Source organism: Nomascus leucogenys, chromosome 10 (assembly GCF_006542625.1).
Source record: "Nomascus leucogenys isolate Asia chromosome 10, Asia_NLE_v1, whole genome shotgun sequence".
Taxonomy (NCBI): domain Eukaryota; kingdom Metazoa; phylum Chordata; class Mammalia; order Primates; family Hylobatidae; genus Nomascus; species Nomascus leucogenys.
In genome coordinates, this window is record NC_044390.1 from 67,092,584 (window position 1) to 67,112,988 (window position 20,405).

Sequence of the window (20,405 nt, forward strand, 5' to 3'; positions counted from 1 at the left end):
TTTTAGGAGAGGCGGGGTTTCACTGTGTTAGCCAGGATGGTCTCGATCCCCTGACCTCGTGATCCGCCCGTCTCAGCCTCCCATAGTGCTGGGATTACAGGCGTGAGCCACCGCGCCCAGCCTGGGAATACAATTCTTTAAGAAAGAATGGGTGTGATCTGAAGGCACAGCCCCCTCTGACTTTCAATGTTCCACACTCCCCGGCCAGAGCCTCCTCAGCTTCTTTTTTTCCCTTTCTCCCCTTCCCCTCCCCCCGACCACAGCTGCCTCCATTTCCTTAAGGAAGAGTTTTTTTCTCTCTCACTCACCCACACCATAGTGGCGTGCGAGCGGGCCGGGCGGGTGGCCGAGTTTTCCAAGATACAAGTTCATCAAGATGTCCAGTGACAGGCAAAGATCCGAGGATGACAGCCCCAGCATCAGCAGTGGCAGATGCGGACCAGCAAGACCCAGCTTCTCCAGAGCCTGAAGAACACAAGGAAAGAAAACCTTCTGCCACCCCGCCGAAGAAAAACACCAAACTCTCTAGCAAAACCCCTGCTAAGTTATCCACTAGTGCTAAAAGAATTCAGAAGGAGCTAGCTGAAATAACCCTTGATCTTCCTCCTAATTGCAGTGCTGGGCCTAAGGAGATAACATTTATGTATGGAGATCAACTATACTAGGTCCACCAGGCTCTGTATATGAAGGTAGCGTGTTTTTCTGGATGTCACATTTTCATCAGATTATCCACTGAAGCCACCAAAGGTTACTTTCCACACCAGAATCTATCACTGCAACATCAACAGTCAGGGAGTCCTCTGTCTGGACATCCTTAAAGACAACTGGAGTCCCGCTTTGACTATTTCAAAGGTTCTGCTATTTGTTCCCTTTTGACAGACTGCAACCCTGCAGGTCCTCTGGTTGGAAGCATAGCCACTCAGTATTTGACCAACAGAGCAGAACATGACAGGACAGCCAGACGGTGGACCAAGAGGTATGCAACATGATTCACATAATTTGTATGCAGTGTGAAGGAGCAGAAGGCATCTTCTCACTGTGCTGAAAATCTTTTTAGCCTTTACGATATGGACTTCTGTATATATGTTACACTGATTCTACTCTGCTTTTATCCTTTGGAGCCTGGGAGACTCCCCAAAAAGGTAAATGCTATTAAGAGTAGAACTTTGTAGCTGTAGATTAGTTATATTTAAAACATCTACTTGCAAGCCTTGCTTCTTTGGGATATCAAAATGTATTTTGCGATGTACTAAGGATACTGGTCCTGAAGTCTACCAAATAATACAGTGCATTTTAGCCCAATTCATTATCTGTATGAAGTTATAAAAACAGCTGTAGATGACTAGGAATTATGTCATTTGTATTAAACCCAGATCTATTTCTGAGTATGTGGTTCATGCTGTTGTGAAAAATGTTTGACCTTTGTCAGTTTCTAATGAGGACCTCCTTTTAGCCTTTGTAGCTCAGAGAGCACCTGACGTATCATCTCAAACAGAATAAACATGCTCCTGAAGGAAAAAAAAAAAAAAAGAAAGAAAAAGAAAGGGCGTGATCTCAACTCAGTGCAACCTCCACCTCCCAGGTTCCAGCGATTCTCAGGCCTCAGCCTCCCGAGCAGCTAGGACTATAGGTGTGCACCACCACACCTGGCTAATTTTTGTATTTTTAGTAGAGAGTGGGTTTCACCATGTTGGCCAGGCTGGTCTCGAACTCCTGGTCCCAAGTGATCCACCCACCTCAGCCTCCCAAAGTGCTGGGATTACAAACATGAGCCACCGTGCCGAGCCAGAGATGTGTGTTCTGAAAACAAAGCCAGCTGGAGATTGCTGCCTAGTTCTGTGCATGGTCCTATTCGTGAAGAAAAACAATAATGGGCTAAATATGAATAGTAGTGCCATATAAAAATTTGAGGGTAAATCTTGTTTCTTATATAAAAATAATGGTGTCTCTTTTGCTGATTCCTATATGATTTGAAATAAATCCCTGGACCTCTAAACACAGTCTGCGGAATAAGACATAAAAAGTAAAGCCAGCAAGTTGACAGACTAGCAAATGCTAGGCCCTCATATCCTCATGGAAGCACCAATTTAACAAAAAATGTTTCATCAGAAATATCTTTGTGGAAAGTCTAGAAACCAGTAAGGAAGCTGCAGTTTTCAATGAACACCAATGCAAAATTGGACTGAATGGGGGGGAAAGTTTGTGGAAATTTGCTCATTTGGTCCTACTGCCTCCCCGGCACAGGGCAGTATGCATCTGTCATTATTTTCTTCTAGGGACAAAAGAAAAGAGTAAAACTTACAGCCACTGTTCTGGCTTGTCTGGCATTTGCATGACAGACTGAATTCTCTCTCTTTTGACTGGGATTATTGAAAGAAACAGTGAAGGCCAGGAGCGGTGGCTCATGCCTGTAATCCCAGCACTTTGGGAGGCCAAGGCAGGCAGATCATGAGGTCAGGAGTTCAAGGCCAGCCTGGCCAACATGGTGAAACCCCGTCTCTGCTAAAAATACAAAAATTGGCTGGGCGCAGTGGTGGGCACCTGTAATCCCAGCTACTTGAGAGGCTGAAGCAGGAGAATCACTTGAACTTGGGAGGCACTCCAGCCTGGGCGACAGAGCAAGACTCCATCTCAAAAAAGGAAAAAAAAAAAAAATTAGCCAGGTGTGGTGGTGCCCACCTGTAGTCCCAGCTACTCGCGAGGCTGAGGCAGGAGAATCACTTGAACCTGGGAAGCGGAGGTTGCAGTGAGCCAAGATTGCACCACTGCACTCCAGCCTGTGTGTGTGTGTCACAGTGAGACTCCATCTCAAAAAAAAAAAAAAAAAAAAAAGAATTTTGATCTCTGCAATCTGTTTACTTTTTAATTTAATTTAATTTTTTTTTTTTGAGACGGAGTCTTGCTCTTGTTGCCCCCACTGGAGTGCAATGGTGGGATCTCGGCTCACTGCAACCTCTGCCTTCCAAGTTCAAGTGAAATGCACAGAAAACGGCTTCTCTTTTATACGGAGAAGGAAGCAAGGTTAGAAAGCAGCAGGTACAGGGCAGTGGATGAGCATCTGCTGTGACCTATTCAGCGAATATTTTATCGTAAGGTCAGCTTACTCTTGGGATGGGATATTAAAAAGGCAAAGTTGGGCTGGACGCCGTGGCTCATGCCTGTAATCCTAGCACTTTGGGACACCAAGATGGGTGGATCGCTTGAGGATGGGAGTTCAAGACCAGCCTGGCCAACATGGTGAAACCCTGTCTCTACTAAAAATAAAACAATTAGCTGGGTGTGGTGGCACACGTCTGTAATCCCAGCTACTGGGGAGTTTGAGGCAGGAGAATCACTTGAACCTGGGAGGCAGAGCTTGCAGTGAGCCAAGACTCCATCTCAAAAACAAACAAAGAGAAGTTGTTCTCAATCACAGTGCCGGTATGTGGTTAAGAAATAGAGGTTGTTAGCCGGGCACGGTGGCTCATGCCACTCCTGAGGTCAGGAGTTTAAGACCAGCCTGACCAACATGGAGAAACCCTGTGTCTACTAAAAATACAAAATTAGCCAGGCACAGTGGCGCATGCCTGTAATCCCAGCTACTCGGGAGGCTGAGGCAGGAGAACCACTTGAACCTGGGAGGCAGAGGTTGCGATGAGCCGAGATCATGCCATTGCACTCCAGCCTGGGTAACAAGAGTGAAACTCTGCCTCAAAAAAAAAAAAAAAAAAAAAAAAAAAAAGAGAAATAGAGGTTGTTCTGAATTTCAATGGCCAAGAATAGTCCAACAGTCAGGGGCTTGGAGAAACAGGGAAGCCTAAGGTTTGAGTAAGTTAACAAGCATTGTTTCCACGATCAGTGAGAAATCCTTGATGAGACAAACTGTGGGAATTTGGAGTTTTTCCTTCTGTAAACAAAGAGGGTAAGCTTTGAAGTAAGCTGTTTGTAGGGAAAACAAAAACAAGGGATTGGGCAGGGGAGTGGTTTCCGGTGGGTTTTATTTGTTTTTTGTTTGTTTTTGTTTTTGTTTTGCTTTTGCCCTAGAGGCCTCAAGAGGTCTGGGGAACATGTGCTCCTCTGGTGCTTTCTTCAATCTTTGCTATTTCTTCAGCCCTTTACTAGGTTTACAGGGTTGTAATAAACTTCAACACTGTCACCACATGTCACATAAAACGAAATTTAAAAAATAATAAGTACAGGCCGGGTGCGGTGGCTCACGCCTGTAATCCCAGCACTTTGGGAGGCCGAGGCAGGCGGATCACCTGAGGTCAGGAGTTTGAGACCAGCCTCACCAATATGAAGCAATTCCGTCTCTACTAAAAAAATAAAAAATAGCTAGGCGTGGTGGCAGATGCCCGTAATCCCAGCTACTCAGGAGGCTGAGGCAGAAGAATCGCTTGAACCCAGGAGGCAGAGGTTACTGTGAGCCGAGACACACCATTGTACTGCAGCCTAGGCAACAAGAGCAAAACTCCGTCTCCAAAATAATTCATGTATTATTACACATGAAATAATAATACATGTATACTATTTGAAAAATAGAACTAAAAATACGAACAATAGTGATGTTGCCCCATACTTCAGTTTTTGAACGGAATGAAAGGGCCTTGAGTGTTCATTTTGGCTGTGTTATTCATTCCTATCACACACAAGAGACATTAGTAATTATTGGAAGATATGGCTCTAAATCTCCAAATTCAGGGGTCTGTGTAACTGTTAAATTGAACAGAAACCTAGAGATATATTAAGAAAAATAGTGGGCTGGGCATGATGGCTCACGCCTGTAATCCTAGTACTTTGGGAGACTGAGGCGGGTGAACTGCCTGAGCTCAGGAGTTCGAGACCAGCCTGAGCAACATGGTGAAACCCTATTTCAAGTAAAAATACAAAAAAATTAGCCAGTCGTGGTGGTGTGAGCCTGTAATCCCAGCTAATCGGGAGGCTGAGGCAGGAGAATTGCTTGAACCTGGGAGGCAGAGGTTGCAGTGAGCCAAGGTCGCACCACTGCCCTCCAACCTGGGTGACAGACCAAGACTCTGTCTCCAAAAAAAATAAAAAGAAAAAGAAAAATGGTGTTCCCTTTTCCATTTTCCTGCTGACCATGGAAAAACATACTCTCACAGTTTTATCAATTCTTTGGTAACAATTAGAAAATGCAAGCACTGGTTCACGTCGACAGCCCAGAGTCCACAAATCCTCTGCTCTGAGCCTGTCCGGACTTCCCCGATCCCAGCTTTCTTTCCTTTGAAAACACTAAGAATAATATGACTGCATCAGTTTTTACTAGAGCCAGTCACCTGTCGTGCCTGGAACAAGGGTCGTACCCAGATTGCCCTCAGTCCCAATAATCACGAAGTGCACATCTATAAGAAGTACGAGAGCCAGTGGGTGAAAGCTCACGAACTCAATGAGCACAATGGACACATCACAGGTATCGACTGGGCTCCCAAGAGCGACCGCATTGTCTCTTGTGGGGTAGACCGCAATGCCTATGTCTGGAGTCAGAAAGATGGTGTCTGGAAGCCAACCCTGGTGATCCTGAGAATTAATCGCGCAGCCACTTTTGTGAAGTGTCCCCCCTAGAGAACAAATTTGCAGTGGGAAGTGGAGCATGACTCATTTCTGTTTGTTACTTTGAGTCTGAAAGTGACTGGTGGGTAAGCAAGCATATTAAAAAGCCGATTGGCTCCACAGTCCTCAGCTTGGATTGGCATCCCAACAGCGTTTTGCTGGCAGCAGGGTCATGTGACTTCAAATGCAGAGTGTTTTCTGCTTACATTAAAGAAGTGGATGAAAAGCCCGCCAGCATGCCCTGGGGCAGCAAGCTGCCTTTTGGGCAGCTGATGTCAGAGTTTGGTGGCAGTGGCACTGGTGGCTGGGTCCACGGGGTAAGCTTCTCTGCCAGTGGGAGCCGCCTGGCCTGGGGTCAGCCACAAAAGCACTGTATCTGTTGCTGATGCCTCAAAAAGTGTTCAGGTCTCAATTCTGAAGACAGAGTTCCTACCGCTCCTGAGTGTGTCATTTGTCTCAGAGAACAGCGTCGTGGCTGCTGGCCATGACTGCTGCCCGGTGCTCTTTAACTATGATGACCGCGGCTGCCTGACCTTCGTCTCCAATTTAGACATTCCAAAACAGAGCATCCAGCGCAACACGTCTGCCATAGAACGCTTCCACAACATGGACAAGAGGGCCATGACTGAGGACCACAACGTGGCCTTGGAGACGCTGCACCAGAATAGCATCACTCAAGTCTCTATTTATGAAGCAGACAAGCAAGGTTGTCGCAAATTTTGCACTACTGGCATTGATGGAGCCATGACAATTTGGGATTTCAAGACCCTCGAGTCTTCCATCCAGGTCCTCCGGATGATGTGAGCGCCATCCAGCATGACAAACTGTGACCAACTGCAGCTGTGCTGTGGCACAATGGCGAGGAAGCTAGACCCAAGGAAGCACTGAAAACACATATCACACCAGTGCTGTGTGGTTTTGAGTATAAAATTGGTGAAAGTGTTGATTTTATAAAAGCAGTAATTTTTTTTTTTTTTTTTTTTTTTTTTTGCGATTTCATTCCATTCTTGACCAAAGCTTCCCTTTAAGTAGTTTATTATGGAAAATTGTCACACTAACTTAAAAGACAGGGTGAGGGAGATGTGTAAATTGTCCACTAGAAAATTAAATAAAAGAACTAAATGTGGAAAAAAAAAGAAAGAAAGAAAATACAAGCACTTAGGCCAGGTGCGGTGGCTCATGCCTGTAATCCCAGCACTTTGGGAGGCCGAGGCGGGTGGATCACCTGAGGTGGGGAGTTCGAGACCAGCCTGGCCAACATGGAGAAACCCCATCTCTACTAAAAATACAAAATTAGCCGGGCATAGTGGTGCATGCCTGTAATCCCAGCTACTCAGGAGGTTGAGGCAGAAGAATCGCTTGAACCCAGGAGGTGTAGGTTGCAGTGAGCCGAGATCACGCCACTGCACTCCAGCCTGGGCAACAAAAGTGGAAAAAAGAGGCCGGGCATGATGGCTCACACCTTTGGGAGCACTTTGGGAGGCTGAGATGGGTAAATCACCTGAGGTCAGGAGTTCGAGACCCGCCTGGCCAACATGGTGAAACTCATCTCTACTAAAAATAAAAAAAAAAATTAGCTGGGCATGGTGGCGGGCGCCCATATTCCCAGCTACTTGGGAGGCTAAGGCAGGAGAATCCCTTGAACCTAGGAGGCAGAGGTTACAGTGAGCCGAGATTTCACCACTACACTCCAGCCTGGGTGACAGAGCGAGACTCCCTCCCCTCCCCCCCCAAAAAAAAAAAAGAAAAAAGAAAAGAAAATACTAGAACTAATTTATATGTCAGATTCATGTCACATCTCAAATTCATCTAAATTTTCTTGACATCCCTTTTTATACCAGTGGAGCCCGGATGAAGACACTTAATAGAAGTTTTCCTTCTATCAGAGACATAAGTTGATGAGAATAAACTCAACGAAGGTGAAAATTCTGTTGTTTTCTGTGACCTGGGATAAAAAGCTTAAGGTGAATTTACATTTAGATTGGTTAGAGAGAGAGAACATACAGAAGTGGATGAACTAGGTATAATCAAGTTTTTCTATCCACAAACCAGGTGAAAGTATTGCAGGAGGCAGATAGCGAGGCATGAGCAGGTAAGGAGACCCTGTGTCACCCGCAAGGGGTCCTGATCCAGAACCTAAGAGAGGGTTCTTGGATCTCATGCAAGGAAGAATTCAAGGTGAATCCATATAGTAAAGTGAAAGCAAGTTTATTAAGAAAGTAAAGGAATAAATAACGGCTACTCCATAGGCAGAGCAGCCTCCTGTCTCATCCTATGACTAAGAATGCCTTCACTTACTGGGAATGTAACCCAGCGGGTCTCAGACTTATTTTCTCCAGCCCCTATTCCAGATGGAATTGCTCTGGTTCAAATGTCTCTGACACTTTGGAAAGGAATCTTTAGAAATGCAACTCACTGGCCGGACGCGTTGGCTCATGCCTGTAATCCCAGCACTTTGGGGGGGCTGAGACAGACGGATGACGAGGTCAGGAGATCAAGACTATCCTGGCTAACACAGTGAAACTCCGTCTCTACCAAAAATACAAAAACTTAGCTGGCCTGGTGGCGGGCGCCTGTAGTCCCAGCTACTCAGGAGGCTGAGGCAGGAGAATGACGTGAACCCGGGAGGTGGAGCTTGCAATGAGCCGAGATCGCGCCACTGCACTCCAGCCTGGGGGATAGAGCGAGACTCCATCTCAAAAAAAAGAAAAAGAAATGCAACTCACCGAGAGTCTCCTTAAAGATGCTGCCCAGTGACGGCAAAAAAAGATCAGTGGCTACATTGCCTCCACCTGGCATTGTGGCTGCACTTCTCTGGCCCAGAAGGGGACTTATCAGGGGCTATCTGGACATAATCGAGATGGGGGATTTTCCCCATTAACAACCATGTGTACTTCTGCAATAACCCACCCTAGAAGAGCCTTCTGCTCAAAATGATACTAAAACACACATCCCTGGGTGGAGATTTGAGATGCTAATGAGACATGTGACGTGTGTACCAGCATGGACCGTCACAGGGCTTTCCTGATCAGAGGACTTCCTGGAACATGCTTACTAGGAACATCCCTGCACAGCCCCTTCATGAATAATCATGTCAGCTTCTCACAAAAAGGCTCTGCCCAACACTAGTAGGGACAGGCTCATTCTTTCCACTGTTCAAGGTGTCTCTTCTTTCCGAGCTCCTACGCCTTTAGATAAAGGGCACTTACCCGCTTAACTCTTCTGCGTGTCTCTTGATTGAATTCAAGGAGACCAAGAACCAGAGGACTTCCACGCCCCTCCTGGTAAGACCGAGACCCAGAGGACTTCCACGCCCCTCCTGGTAACATCTGGTGTTTTCCCCTGGTGGCCTGTGAACTGTTCTTCTGGGTAAGTGCCAAAAAGCTGGTGCCACATTCTCTGGTTGACGACCTCTGCTTCTTTCTGCACTGAGGAACCTGCTGCCCTAATGCAGTTCTTGCAGCTTTAAGGGGAGGGGTTTTTCCTCTCAGGCTCTGTTCACTAACAACTGCCCAGTCCCATTTCCCTTCAGCCACTGTCACTCTGCTCCTGCTGGCTGGTTTCTCAGCTCACCCTGAGGGGTGACAAGCAGAGGAGGGAGGACTTTCAACTCCACACTGAGTAGATCTGAGACACACAGTGACCCTCCCTGCAGGAGGCTTGTGAAGGTGGCAGAAAATCCACCCTGGCTGTGCAGTGACTGGGGAGCTTCATATCTTTCAGCTAAAACTACTGTCCTGTGTGGAGTCGGCTCTTCTCCTTGCTGTTCATGGCACTCCCTTCCCCTGGACACAATATGCCGTCACCGGTGAATAATCCCCCAGGTCACTCTGCTTACTCTTTGCTGTCCCTGTCCTCGCCGCCGGGCTTCCTCGAATTCCTCCTTCATGTGCAGGCGCCTTGTATGTCCTGCTTGTCCCGGACCTGCTGCGTTTGCTTCACTGCCAATCGCCGGAGGCCTGCCCGGGCCTGTGAGGAAGTTTATACTTATTTTTTCCCTAGAGTTGAGACCCAGCTTCGTCCTTTCAGTTGCCTCCTTTCTCACTGCAGGGACCGGCACTGGCAGGATGCTCGCTTACGGGCATCCCTCGTTTACTATCGGGTCCTTCTCCGCCCGACTACCCTTCAAGAATGCCTCATTCTGTGGCTCCTAAAGCGAGCTGTCCGGTTCCTCCGGATGGTCATTTATGGGCCTCTTTCTCAGACCCCAGTTTCTCTTTACAACCGGGGTTTCCTCTGGATCAATGGAAAGTTCTTCATCCGCCTCCTAAAGCCATTGTTACAGACCTGTACAGCAGTCAGGTGCTTTTTGCATTATGTTGAAAAAGCTGACAGAAAATGCCCCCGGCGCTCCCCTTGCTGCTTATGTGATCATATTAGGGATGTAAAAAACCAGAATCAACAGCCCAGTCCACTAACTCTGAGCCCCAGGGGCCTTCCATGCCTGTTTAAGCATTTTTTCTGTATGATCCCCAAGGAACCTACTGTGGCTAGGGGAAGATATCAAATTTACCTCCATTCCTCTAACCATCTGTATGCATTGATCCGATATTATCATGCATTAAGGGGACCTTACCATGGAGTCCCTTCTCTGCAGACTTTAGCAGGGGCAGAACTACTGGACTTCTTGCAGAACCAAGGTCACTGGGAATACGAGAGACAAGAGAACTACTCCCATGCCCGACGTTCTTACATGCTTCCTGGCCCAACACAGAGGTGAGAAAGGCGTCCCTCCTAGGCATCAATCCTAGGAAATCTAAGAAACCCTTCTGAGCAAAATGAGACACAGGGAGACAATGGATGGCGCCAATGCTAAGGTTAGCTAATTCCGGAGCCCCAGGGTGAAGAACTCATCATCCTTGTAAATAGAGGCAGGGACACTTCACCTAGGCCAAGGTGTGGAACGCCTCACCTTCCTGAGGCACTAAATAGGTGGAGAGATGCCTTCTCTATCCTATGTTCTTTCCTGTCTTCTCTTTCAGATGGGTAACCAGAGCTCCGTACCCCGGGATTCCCCTCTCGGATGCATCCTTAGAAACTGGGATAAGTTTGATCCCCAGGCATTGAAACGAAAAAGATTGGTTTTTCTTTGCAATACAGTTTGGCCAAAATATGACCTAGAAGGGCAGGAAGCCTGGCCAGTGGGGGGAAGCTTAAATGTTAATACCATACTCCAGCTTGACCTCTATTGCCGACAACAGCGCAAATGGTCAGAGGTCCCTTATGTGCAAACCTTCATGATCTTGAGGGAAAACCCCGATTTTTGTAAAGGCTGCAAGATAGATCCTGCCCTTTTAGCTATCCTCAGTCGTCCACTCCGGAGCCTTCAACCAGGAGGCCTCAATGATTTCCTGGTCAACCCACCTCAACCTCCTCTTCCTGAGACCAAAGAGAAAGAACAGGCACCCCCAGCTCCTTCCTCCTTGTATCACACTCTCAGCCTTGATGGGTCAGCCTCAACCTACACTAGGCCCTCAGGCCCCCGCTCTGGAATCTGCCTGCTACCAGTGGTGAGCCGACCAACAGGACCAGTCCAAGTCCAGGTCCCCTTTTCCATGCAGCACTTGTCCCAAGTTAAGGAAGGCCTGGGAAAATTCTCAGAGAATCCACGAAAATTCCTGGAGGGCTTCCGTAAACTAACACTCACTTTTGAACTAACCTGGAAGGATGTCGCCATCCTCCTAGGACAGACCCTGTCTCTGGAAGAAAGACAGACCATTTGGGAGGCAGCACGTCAATGCGGGGATGAGCTACACTTGGCAGATGCCAACTACCCCGTAGGAGCTACAGCTGTCCCCCTGCAGGACCCCAACTGGGACTACGATACCCTGGCAGGAATCTGCGCCAGAAATCATATGCTCCTATGCCTGATAGAGGGAATGAAAAGGAGTCAAGTCAAGCCTGTCAATTATAATAAGTTAGCAACCATCGACCAAGGGCCACATGAGAATCCCACGGCCTTTCTCGAAAGGCTCCAGGAAACTCTTATCAAACATACCAACCTAGACCCGGGATCCCCAGAAGGACAACTAGTCCTAAAGCATCACTTCCTCACACAAGCTGCCCCAGACATTAGGAGAAAACTGCGAATGCGGGCTTTGGGAACTAGTGCCCCCATGTCAGAAATCCTCAAATTCGCTTCCTCAGTGTTTTATAACCGAGACCAGGATGAGAGGGACAGGGCCGAGAGGAAGGAAAAACAGAAAGAAGAGAGGCAGGCTCAATTATTAGCTGCTTTACAAGTCCACCAGCCCCCTCCAGGTTGCCCTAAGGATACCCTCCCAGGGAACTGCTATCAGTGCGGGAAGCCAGGCCACTGGACGGCAAACTGCCCTTATGGGCCAAAAGGGGAAAAGCCCTACATAGCCTGTCCCCTCTGCCGTAAGCTCAGCTACTGGAAAGAGAACTGTCCCAAGAGCCAAAAGGGCCCCTGAGCCAGTGATGGCTTTGAGCTCAGGGCGCCCTCTGCCTTGGCCGGCTCCCAGATGTGATATCATCATCAAAGGGATGGAGCCAAGGGCAACTCTGGACGTAGCAGGTAGGACAATACATTTTCTATTTGATTTGGGAGCAGCCTGCTCGGTGCTGACCCCCTTCTCTAGGCAACTTTCCTCTGTCAGGTAATCAGGGCAAATGGCATCTCTTCCTAAGATTTACACTTTCTTTATTGTTAAAAGACCAATTCATCTTTTCCCATGAGTTCCTGATAATGCCTGAATGTCCCATACATCTTTAGGGCAGGGATATACTCTCCAAACTAGGGGCATGCTTCACATTTACCTGAACTTCCCTGAAAGGCTTTTTTTTTTTTTTTTTTGGAAGACTCACCCATGACATTGGTGAATTATCTTGATCTGGAATCAGAAATAACCCTGAGATATGGGCCTCTGACATGCTAGGAAGGGCAACCACTGCAGTCCCAGTCAAAATCCAGCTAAGAAAACCTTCCTCTTCTTTCATAAGAAACAATACTTGCTATGGCCAGAGACAATGGAAGGACTTGAGCCTATCATTAACCCATTCCTTAGGCATGGCCTGTTAAAGTCTGTAACTCTCCCTGCAACACAGGATATCTATTCTGCTGGTAGAAAACATTTAAAAGATTCTCCACTACTGAACCCTGATTGACTCTGGTTTTCTGATGGCAGCAGTTTCATCCAACATGGAGTGAAACACGCAGTTATGCAACAGTGTCTCTATTTGACATTATAGAAGCCAAATCCCTTCCTCCAAGAACCTTGGCACAGCTAGCAGAGCTCATATCCTTAACTAGAGCCATAGAACTAGGGAAAAACTCAACGGTCACAATTTATACAGATTCAAAATATGCCTTCTCAGGACTCCATGCTCATGTGGCCATCTGGAAGGAACAGGGATTTTTACCAGCAAAAGATACCCCTACGGAATGTGGACCACAGATCCTGGCCCTGCTCTAAGCTGTACACCTATCACAGGAGATAGCTGTAGTCCATGGCCAGGGACACCAAAAGGACCAGGGAGAAAATGCCCAGCAAAACAGGAGGGCAGATCAAGCAGCCAGGACCACTACCCTCTAGGGAACTCCTCATGGCCCTTAACCCAACTTTACCCAACACCTTACCCACCCACAAAAACCCAAGAGGAAAATGAATGGGCTATCAAATATGGATCTACCCGAGAACCCGAGGTGTGGTATACAGTGGGAGGAATTCTCTACTTTCCTAGGCCCTCCAGTAAAACTTGTGAGAGCACTCCATGAGTCATGTCACTTCGGGAGACATTATCTCCAGCACATGTGCAAAAACCTCTTTTCCAGGAAAGGGCTCTACTAGACTATTAGTCAGGTCTTTAACGCCCGTGCATCCTCTGCCTATAATAGCACCCAGGGCCCTAGGCTGCCCTGCTTTTTTTTTTTTTTTTTTGAGACGAAGTTTCGCTCTTGGTGCCCAGGTGCAGTGCAATGGCGTGATCTCAAGTCATCGCAATCTCTGCCTCCCAAGTTCAAGCGATTCTCCTGCCTCAGCCTCCCGAGTAGCTGGGATTACAGAGGTGCCACCAAAAAAAGACCAAAAAAAAAAATTTTTTTTTTTTTGTATTTTTAGTAGAGACGGGGTTTCCCCATGCTGGTCAGGCTGGTCTCGAACTCCCAAACTCAGGTGATCCACCCGCCTCGGCCCCCCAAAGTGCTGGGACTACAGGCGTGAGCCACCGTGGCCAGCCAAAATTTTTTTTTGTTCATTGTTGCCCAGGTTGGCCTCAAATGCATAGCCTTGCCTCCTTGTGCCCCAGGACAACCAGTCAGAGCCAGTGCAGCTCCCTGCCCTGCTTAGTTGACCCAGTTCAGCATCAGGGAGCTTACCCGGGGAAAGACTGACAGATGTATTTCACTCAATTGCCAGCCTGTAGAGGCTATAAATACCTTCTGGTGTTTGTGGACACCTTTATTGGGTGGGTTAAAGCCTTTCCGACAAGAACAGAAAAGGCCCAGGAAGTAACCAAGCTACTTCTTAAAAAAAAAATAAAATCATTCTAGCCGGGCGTGGTCGCTCACGCCTGTAATCGTAGCACTTTGGGAGGCCAAGGCAGATGGATCATGAGATCAGGAGACTGAGACCATCCTGGCTAAAACGGTGAAATCCTGTCTCTACTAAAAAATAGAAAAAATTAGCCGGGCGTGGTGGCGGGCGCCTGTAGTCCCAGCTACTCAGGAGGCTGAGGCAGGAGAATGGCGTGAACCCGGGAGGCGGAGCTTGTGGTGAGCCGAGATCGCGCCACTGCACTCCAGCCTGGGTGACAGAGCGAGACTTCGTCTCAAAAACAAAAAGAAAAAGAAAACCATCCCTCAGTGTGGGTTTAGTTTGTGTTTACAAAGTGACAACGGCCCAGTTTTTATTTCACACACGCTTTAATTAGTGGCAAAAGCCCTAGAAATAGAGTACCCCTAGCACTCCTGGAGAACACATTCCTCGGGCAGGGTAGAAAGCACTAATGAAACTATTCAAAGGACCCTGAACAACGTGTGCCAGGAAACCTCCTCACCGTGGTTAGAACTCCTGTCCATAGCACTGCTCTGAATGAGCATCACCCCTAATATTACTTATGGCTTTGTATATGCAGACCTAATGTCAGATCCAGAAGTTACCCAATTAACCAAATACATAACATCACTGGCCCAATTTCAGCAAGTCATCCAGGAGTTTGGGCAAAAGCTACTGCCTGCCACTGATGCTTCCAGTAATCAACCCTTATACTAGCCAGGGTCACAAGTCCTCATCAAAACCTGGAGAGATGGGTCACCTGGGTCTCAACTAGCCTGGGTCTCTCCTTTATGGAAAGTCCCCTTTATTACTTTCTACCCCAACAGCTATCAAAGTTTCTGGAATCTCTAGTTGGATACATCACTCCTGAGTAAAACTGTGAGAAGGTCCCGAAGAACCAACAACAGAATCAGCATCTGAGTGGTCTCATGAGCCAGCCACTGGAGGGCTTCCAATTCCTCTTCAAGTGAAAAGATAAGTAAAGCCTTCTCTCCTTTCACCTCAAAAAAAGGTCTCTCAGTACTGGGAATCTTGGTTGCGGTGGCATTGGTTATTCTCCTGATTTTGACCCACACTTGCATGCCACCTGAAGTCCCGATAACAGCCTGTTTTCTCACTAAACACTCCATCTAACCATTTCATTATTTGTCTCTCCTGTTTTCACCACTTTCCTTTTGCTTTCACAAAGCTTAAGGGAGAATCAGCTATGACAGAGAAATTCCTTTTCCTTTATCTTTCCCTCCTTCCCATGCCCCTACCCTCACAGGCACAATGGAGTGAAAATTCCCTTGTCAATTTTTCCAAAATAATTGCTTCGGGAAACCATCTAAGCAACTGTTGGATCTGTCACAACTTCATCACCAGGTCCGCATCTTACCAATATATTTTGGTAAGAAATTTTTCTTTAAACCTAACATTTGGTTCAGGAATCCCCGAAGGCCAACATAAATCTGTTCCGCTCCAGGTTTCGCTTGCTAACTCAGCGCACCAAGTCCCCTGTCTGGATCTCACTCCACCTTTCAATCAAAGCTCTAAAACTTCTTTCTATTTCTACAACTGCTCTTCTCTAAACCAAACCTGTTGTCCATGCCCTGAAGGACAGTGTGACAGGAAGAACACCTCTGAGGAGGGATTCCCCAGTCCCACCATCCATCCCATGAGCTTTTCCCCAGCAGGCTGCCACCCTAACTTGACTCACTGGTGTCCAGCTAGCCATAAACAAATGAACGATTATCGAGACAAGTCACCCCAAAACCGCTGTGCAGCTTGGGAAGGACAAGAGCTAATCACATGGAGGGTTCTATATTCGCTTCCCAAGGCACACACTGTCCCCACATGGCCAAAAACTACTGTTCCCCTGGGAGGGCCTCTATCCCCTACATGCAATCAATCTATTCCAGCAGTGTGGAAATCGCAGTTACACAAGTGGTTCGACAGCCACGTCCCCCGGTGGGCCTGTACCCCTCCTGGCTATGTATTTTTATGTGGACCACAAAAAAATAAACTGCCCTTTGACGGAAGTCCTAAGATAACCTATTCAACCCCCCCTGTGGCAAACCTCTATACTTGCATTAATAACATCCAACATACAGGGGAATGTGCTGTGGGACTTTTGGGACCACGGGGGATAGGTGTGACCATTTATAACACCACCCAACCCAGACAGAAAAGAGCTCTGGGTCTAATACTGGCAGGGATGGGAGCAGCCGTAGGAATGCTCGCCCCATGGGGAGGGTTCACTTATCATGATGTCACCCTCAGAAACCTCTCCAGACAAATAGAAAACATAGCCAAGAGTACGAGAGATAGCATCTCTAAACTCAAGGCCTCCATAGATTCTCTAGCAAACGTAGTCATGGACAACAGATTGGCCTTAGATTACCTCTTAGCAGAGCAGGGCGGAGTCTGTGCAGTGATCAATAAATCCTGTTGCGTTTACGTCAATAACAGTGGGGCGATAGAGGAGGATATAAAAGAGATCTATGACGAGGCTACGTGGCTCCATGACTTTGGAAAAGATGATTCAGCAGGGTCCATTTGGGAGGCTGTGAAGTCTGCCCTCCCCTCCCTCACATGGTTTGTCCCTTTACTGGGACCAGCTGCACTTATAGCCTTTTTTCTCCTCTTTGGCCCTTGTCTCTATAATTCACTGATTAAATATGTCTCTTCCAGGATACGGCAATTTCACACAGAGCCCCTAAAAATGGAAAGAGATCATCCGATCTTCCTTGGAGGCCCCAGTACCTACAAGTACATCTCTCCCTTGGATGCCAGTGGGCAAAGATTCTGCAACTAGGGAGGGGCTCTTTCCCTGACAGAGAGCAAGAGAGGGAGACCCTGATGACTTCTTCGTCCCATGTCAGCAGGAAGCAGTTACAGAAGACCCACGACGTCCTTATGCCCAAAGCTTTTCAGGGTCTCCATCTCTTGAGAGGGAATATTGTTAGGGTAGGCAGGTAGCCAGACATGAGCAGGCGAGGAAGCCCCTGGGAAAGGAATCTTTAGAAACGCTGCCCACTGATGGCCTCCTTGGAAACGCTGCACACTGAGTCAGCAAAAAGAGGAGCGTGGCTACACCTGGCCTTGTGGCTGCAATCCTCTGTTCAAGAAGGGAACTATATCAAGGCCCAGCCAGAGGCTACCGAGGTAGGAGCTATTCCCCAGTAAGGAGCATGTATACTTCTCTAATAATTCACCCTAATATACCATTTTGCTCATTAAAATAATAAAAAAAAACACCCCTGTGTGGAGATTTTATTTTATTTTATTTTTTTTTTTTATTTTTTTATTTTTTGAGACGGAGTCTTGCTCTATCACCCAGGCTGGAGTGCAGTGGCCCGATCTCGGCTCACTGCAAGCTCCGCCTCCCGAGTTCACGCCATTCTCCTGCCTCAGCCTCTCCGAGTAGCTGGGACTACAGGCGCCCGCCACCACGCCCGGCTAATTTTTTTGTATTTTTAGTAGAGACAGGGTTTCACTGTGGTCTCGATCTCCTGACCTCGTGATCTGCCCGCCTCGGCCTCCCAAAGTGCTGGGATTACAAGCGTGAGCCACCGCGCCCGGCCAGAGATTTTATTTTTTAACCAGATATTCCTTCTTAGATTTTAGATGCAAATGACACGGCACATGTGTGCCCAGACTACCTCCCAAAACATGCTTACTAGTGATGCCCCTGCATGGCCCCTTCATGAATAATCATGCAAGATTCTCATAAGAAGCATCTCCCCAGCCAGGTGTGGTGGCTCATGCCCGTAATCCCAACACTTTGGGAGGCCGAGGCAGGCAGATCGCCTGAGGTCAGGAGCTCGAGACCAGCCTGACCAACATGGAGAAACCCCGTCTCTATTAAAAATACAAAATTAGCTGGGCGTGGTGGCGCATGCCTGTAATCCCAGCTACTTGGGAGGCTGAGGCAGGAGAAACACTTGAACCCGGGAGGCAGAGGTTGTGTTGAGCCGAGATCGTGCCATTGCACTCCAGCCTGGGCAACAAGAGGGGAACTCCATCTCAAAAAACAAACAAACAAAAAGAAGCATCTCCCCAGCATTGGTGAGGCAGACTCATCCATCTGAGCAGCCCAGCCTGTTCTGTCTTTCAGGGTGTACCGTTTATTTAAAAGCCCCCATAAAAATTCCTCCCAGGCCAGGCACGGTGGCTCAGGCCTGTAATCCCTGCACTTCCTTGGGCAGACCCTCAGACAGATCACGGGTCAGGAGTTTGAGACCAGCCTGACCAACATGGTGAAACCCTGTCTCTACTAAAAATACAGAATTAGCCGGGTGTGGTGGCACATGGCTGTAATCCCAGCTACTCAGGAGGCTGAGGCAGGAGAATCACTTGAAACCGGGAGGCGGAGGTTGCAGTGAGCCAAGATTGCGCCACTGCACTCCAGCCTGGGCTACAGGAGACTCCATCTGGGGAGGGCGGCGGGGAATTCCTCCTAAGTCACTAGCAGCTGACTCACTCTCTGCAGCAGCCAGTTCTGTCTCTTCTTGACCTCCTGTCTTTAAATAAAGGTTACTTAACTATTTAACTCTTTCTGTGTGCCTCCTAGATGAATTCTTTCCTTCAGGAAGATAAACTGAAGGACCTCCACACCCCTCCTGGTAACAAAGGTCTTTGTGCAATCCCTCCTGAAGAAATGGAGAATTTAGTGTATCTAAACTAGTAAATACAAACTGTACTCAATTATCCAAGAAATCATTGAAGAAACACTCTTTACTCCATTTTTTATATCTTGGGAAAAATATAAATAAAGACAAAATAATATTTTCCAAACCCAGAAATCCTCACCAAAAAGGAAAAAAATAAATAAACAATCCCAGTTGGTGGCTGGTGAATGCTTCTACCTTAATCAATACATGTTTTGAAGCTGTCAGCTTCTTTTTTCTCATGATAAGTGACTCAACAGAATCTAGTCTTTGCTTTGCCCTCCAGACAAGGAATACAGAATTTTTCAATCTTATGAGAAACATATAAGTTGTTTGGTTTTGCACAATATTTACTAATTTTCTCCACTCATCCACTGTGGAGTCTTAGCACAAAATGAGACACCACTCTCCCGTATGGAAACTAAAAGAGACTGAGCTTCTGCTCCATAACCATAAACAGTAATAGCAATACTAATTGAAAGATGAAGTAATTTTACGTAAGTAGGTATAAAATTGATAATTCATTGTTATTTTCAGTTTTACAATAAGTGTGAATTACATAGAATAAATCTTTCTCTCTCTCTCTTTCTTTCTATTTCTGACAGTCCCGCTCTGTTGCACGGCCAAAGTGCCATGGGGTGACCTCAGCTTACTGCAACCTCTGCTTCCTGGGTTCAACTGACTCTTGTGTCTCAGCCTCCCGAGTAGCTGGGATTACAGGCATACACCACCATGCCTGGCTAAATTTTGTATTTTTACTACAGACAGGGTTTCACCATGTTGCCCAGGTTAGTCTTGAACTCCTGGCCACAAGTGATCCACCCACCTTGGCCTCCCAAAGTGCTGGGATTGCAGGAGTGAGCCACCACACCAGTTTAATTTTTTTCTTTTTTTTTTTTTTTTTTTTTGAGATGGAGTTTCACTCTCGTTGTCCAGGCTGGAGTGCAGTGGCACAATCTTAGCTCACCACAACCTCCACCTCCTGGGTTCAAGTGATTCTCCTGCCTCAGCCTCCTGAGTAGCTGGGATTACAGGCATGAGCCACCATGCCTAATTTTGTATTTTTAGTAGAGATGGGGTTTCTCCATGTTAGTCAGGCTGGTCTCGAACTCCCGACCTCAGGTGATCTGCCTGTCTCAGCCTCCCAAAGTGCTGGGATTACAGGCATGAGCCATCGTGCCCAGCAATTTTTTCTATCTGAATTTCTTCCGTACTAATCAGCTTGTGATAGACACATGGCTTCTGAAACAGAAAAGTGCAAGGGCTTTTTATGAGCAGGGTGTGGAAGACTACCAGTAACAAATGCTTTGGCATAAGTGATGAATGAGAAGGGGAGTTAGAGTCTCTACTGTCCTACCTACTAATTGTGCTTTGGGAATTTGGATTGAAAAAAGCCACCTTAATGGTGTTTGGTTATCGTTTATTCTCCCCCAGCTGGCAGGAAATAAGGACAGAGTCCCCAAAGCTGCTAGGGCACTTAGGGTGGACATGAAACATTAAAACTTCACTTGCCTGAAAGCAGAGCAGCCACCAACCAAGCTGCTCAAAATTACTGCCAATGATGTCTTGCTTCCTGGCATTCAGAAACCTTCTCCTTCTCTACCCCCGACTCTTCCTTCCCTCTGTATCCCAATCTCAATCACCTTAAGGAAGAGTTGAGTATCCTGAAAAACTTGGGAGAAAAAAG

General features: G+C 47.2%; 2 protein-coding genes and 2 pseudogenes across 2 annotated transcripts in view; 3 read left to right on the forward strand and 1 right to left on the reverse strand.

The window, feature by feature from the left end:
• LOC100601622 (putative protein ZNF321) overlaps positions 1 to 20,405 on the reverse strand; it is a 144,796-nt gene that overhangs the window by 59,487 nt on the left and 64,904 nt on the right. The window lies entirely within an intron of this gene.
• Positions 166 to 1,072, forward strand: LOC101176674 (annotated as a pseudogene).
• On the forward strand, positions 4,657 to 6,354 carry LOC100602299 (annotated as a pseudogene).
• Positions 15,274 to 17,097, forward strand: LOC101176903 (endogenous retrovirus group V member 1 Env polyprotein). Its single transcript, XM_030821247.1, has one exon. It carries the CDS (start codon positions 15,274 to 15,276, stop codon positions 16,861 to 16,863), a length of 1,590 nt encoding a protein of 529 aa, XP_030677107.1. The 3' UTR covers positions 16,864 to 17,097.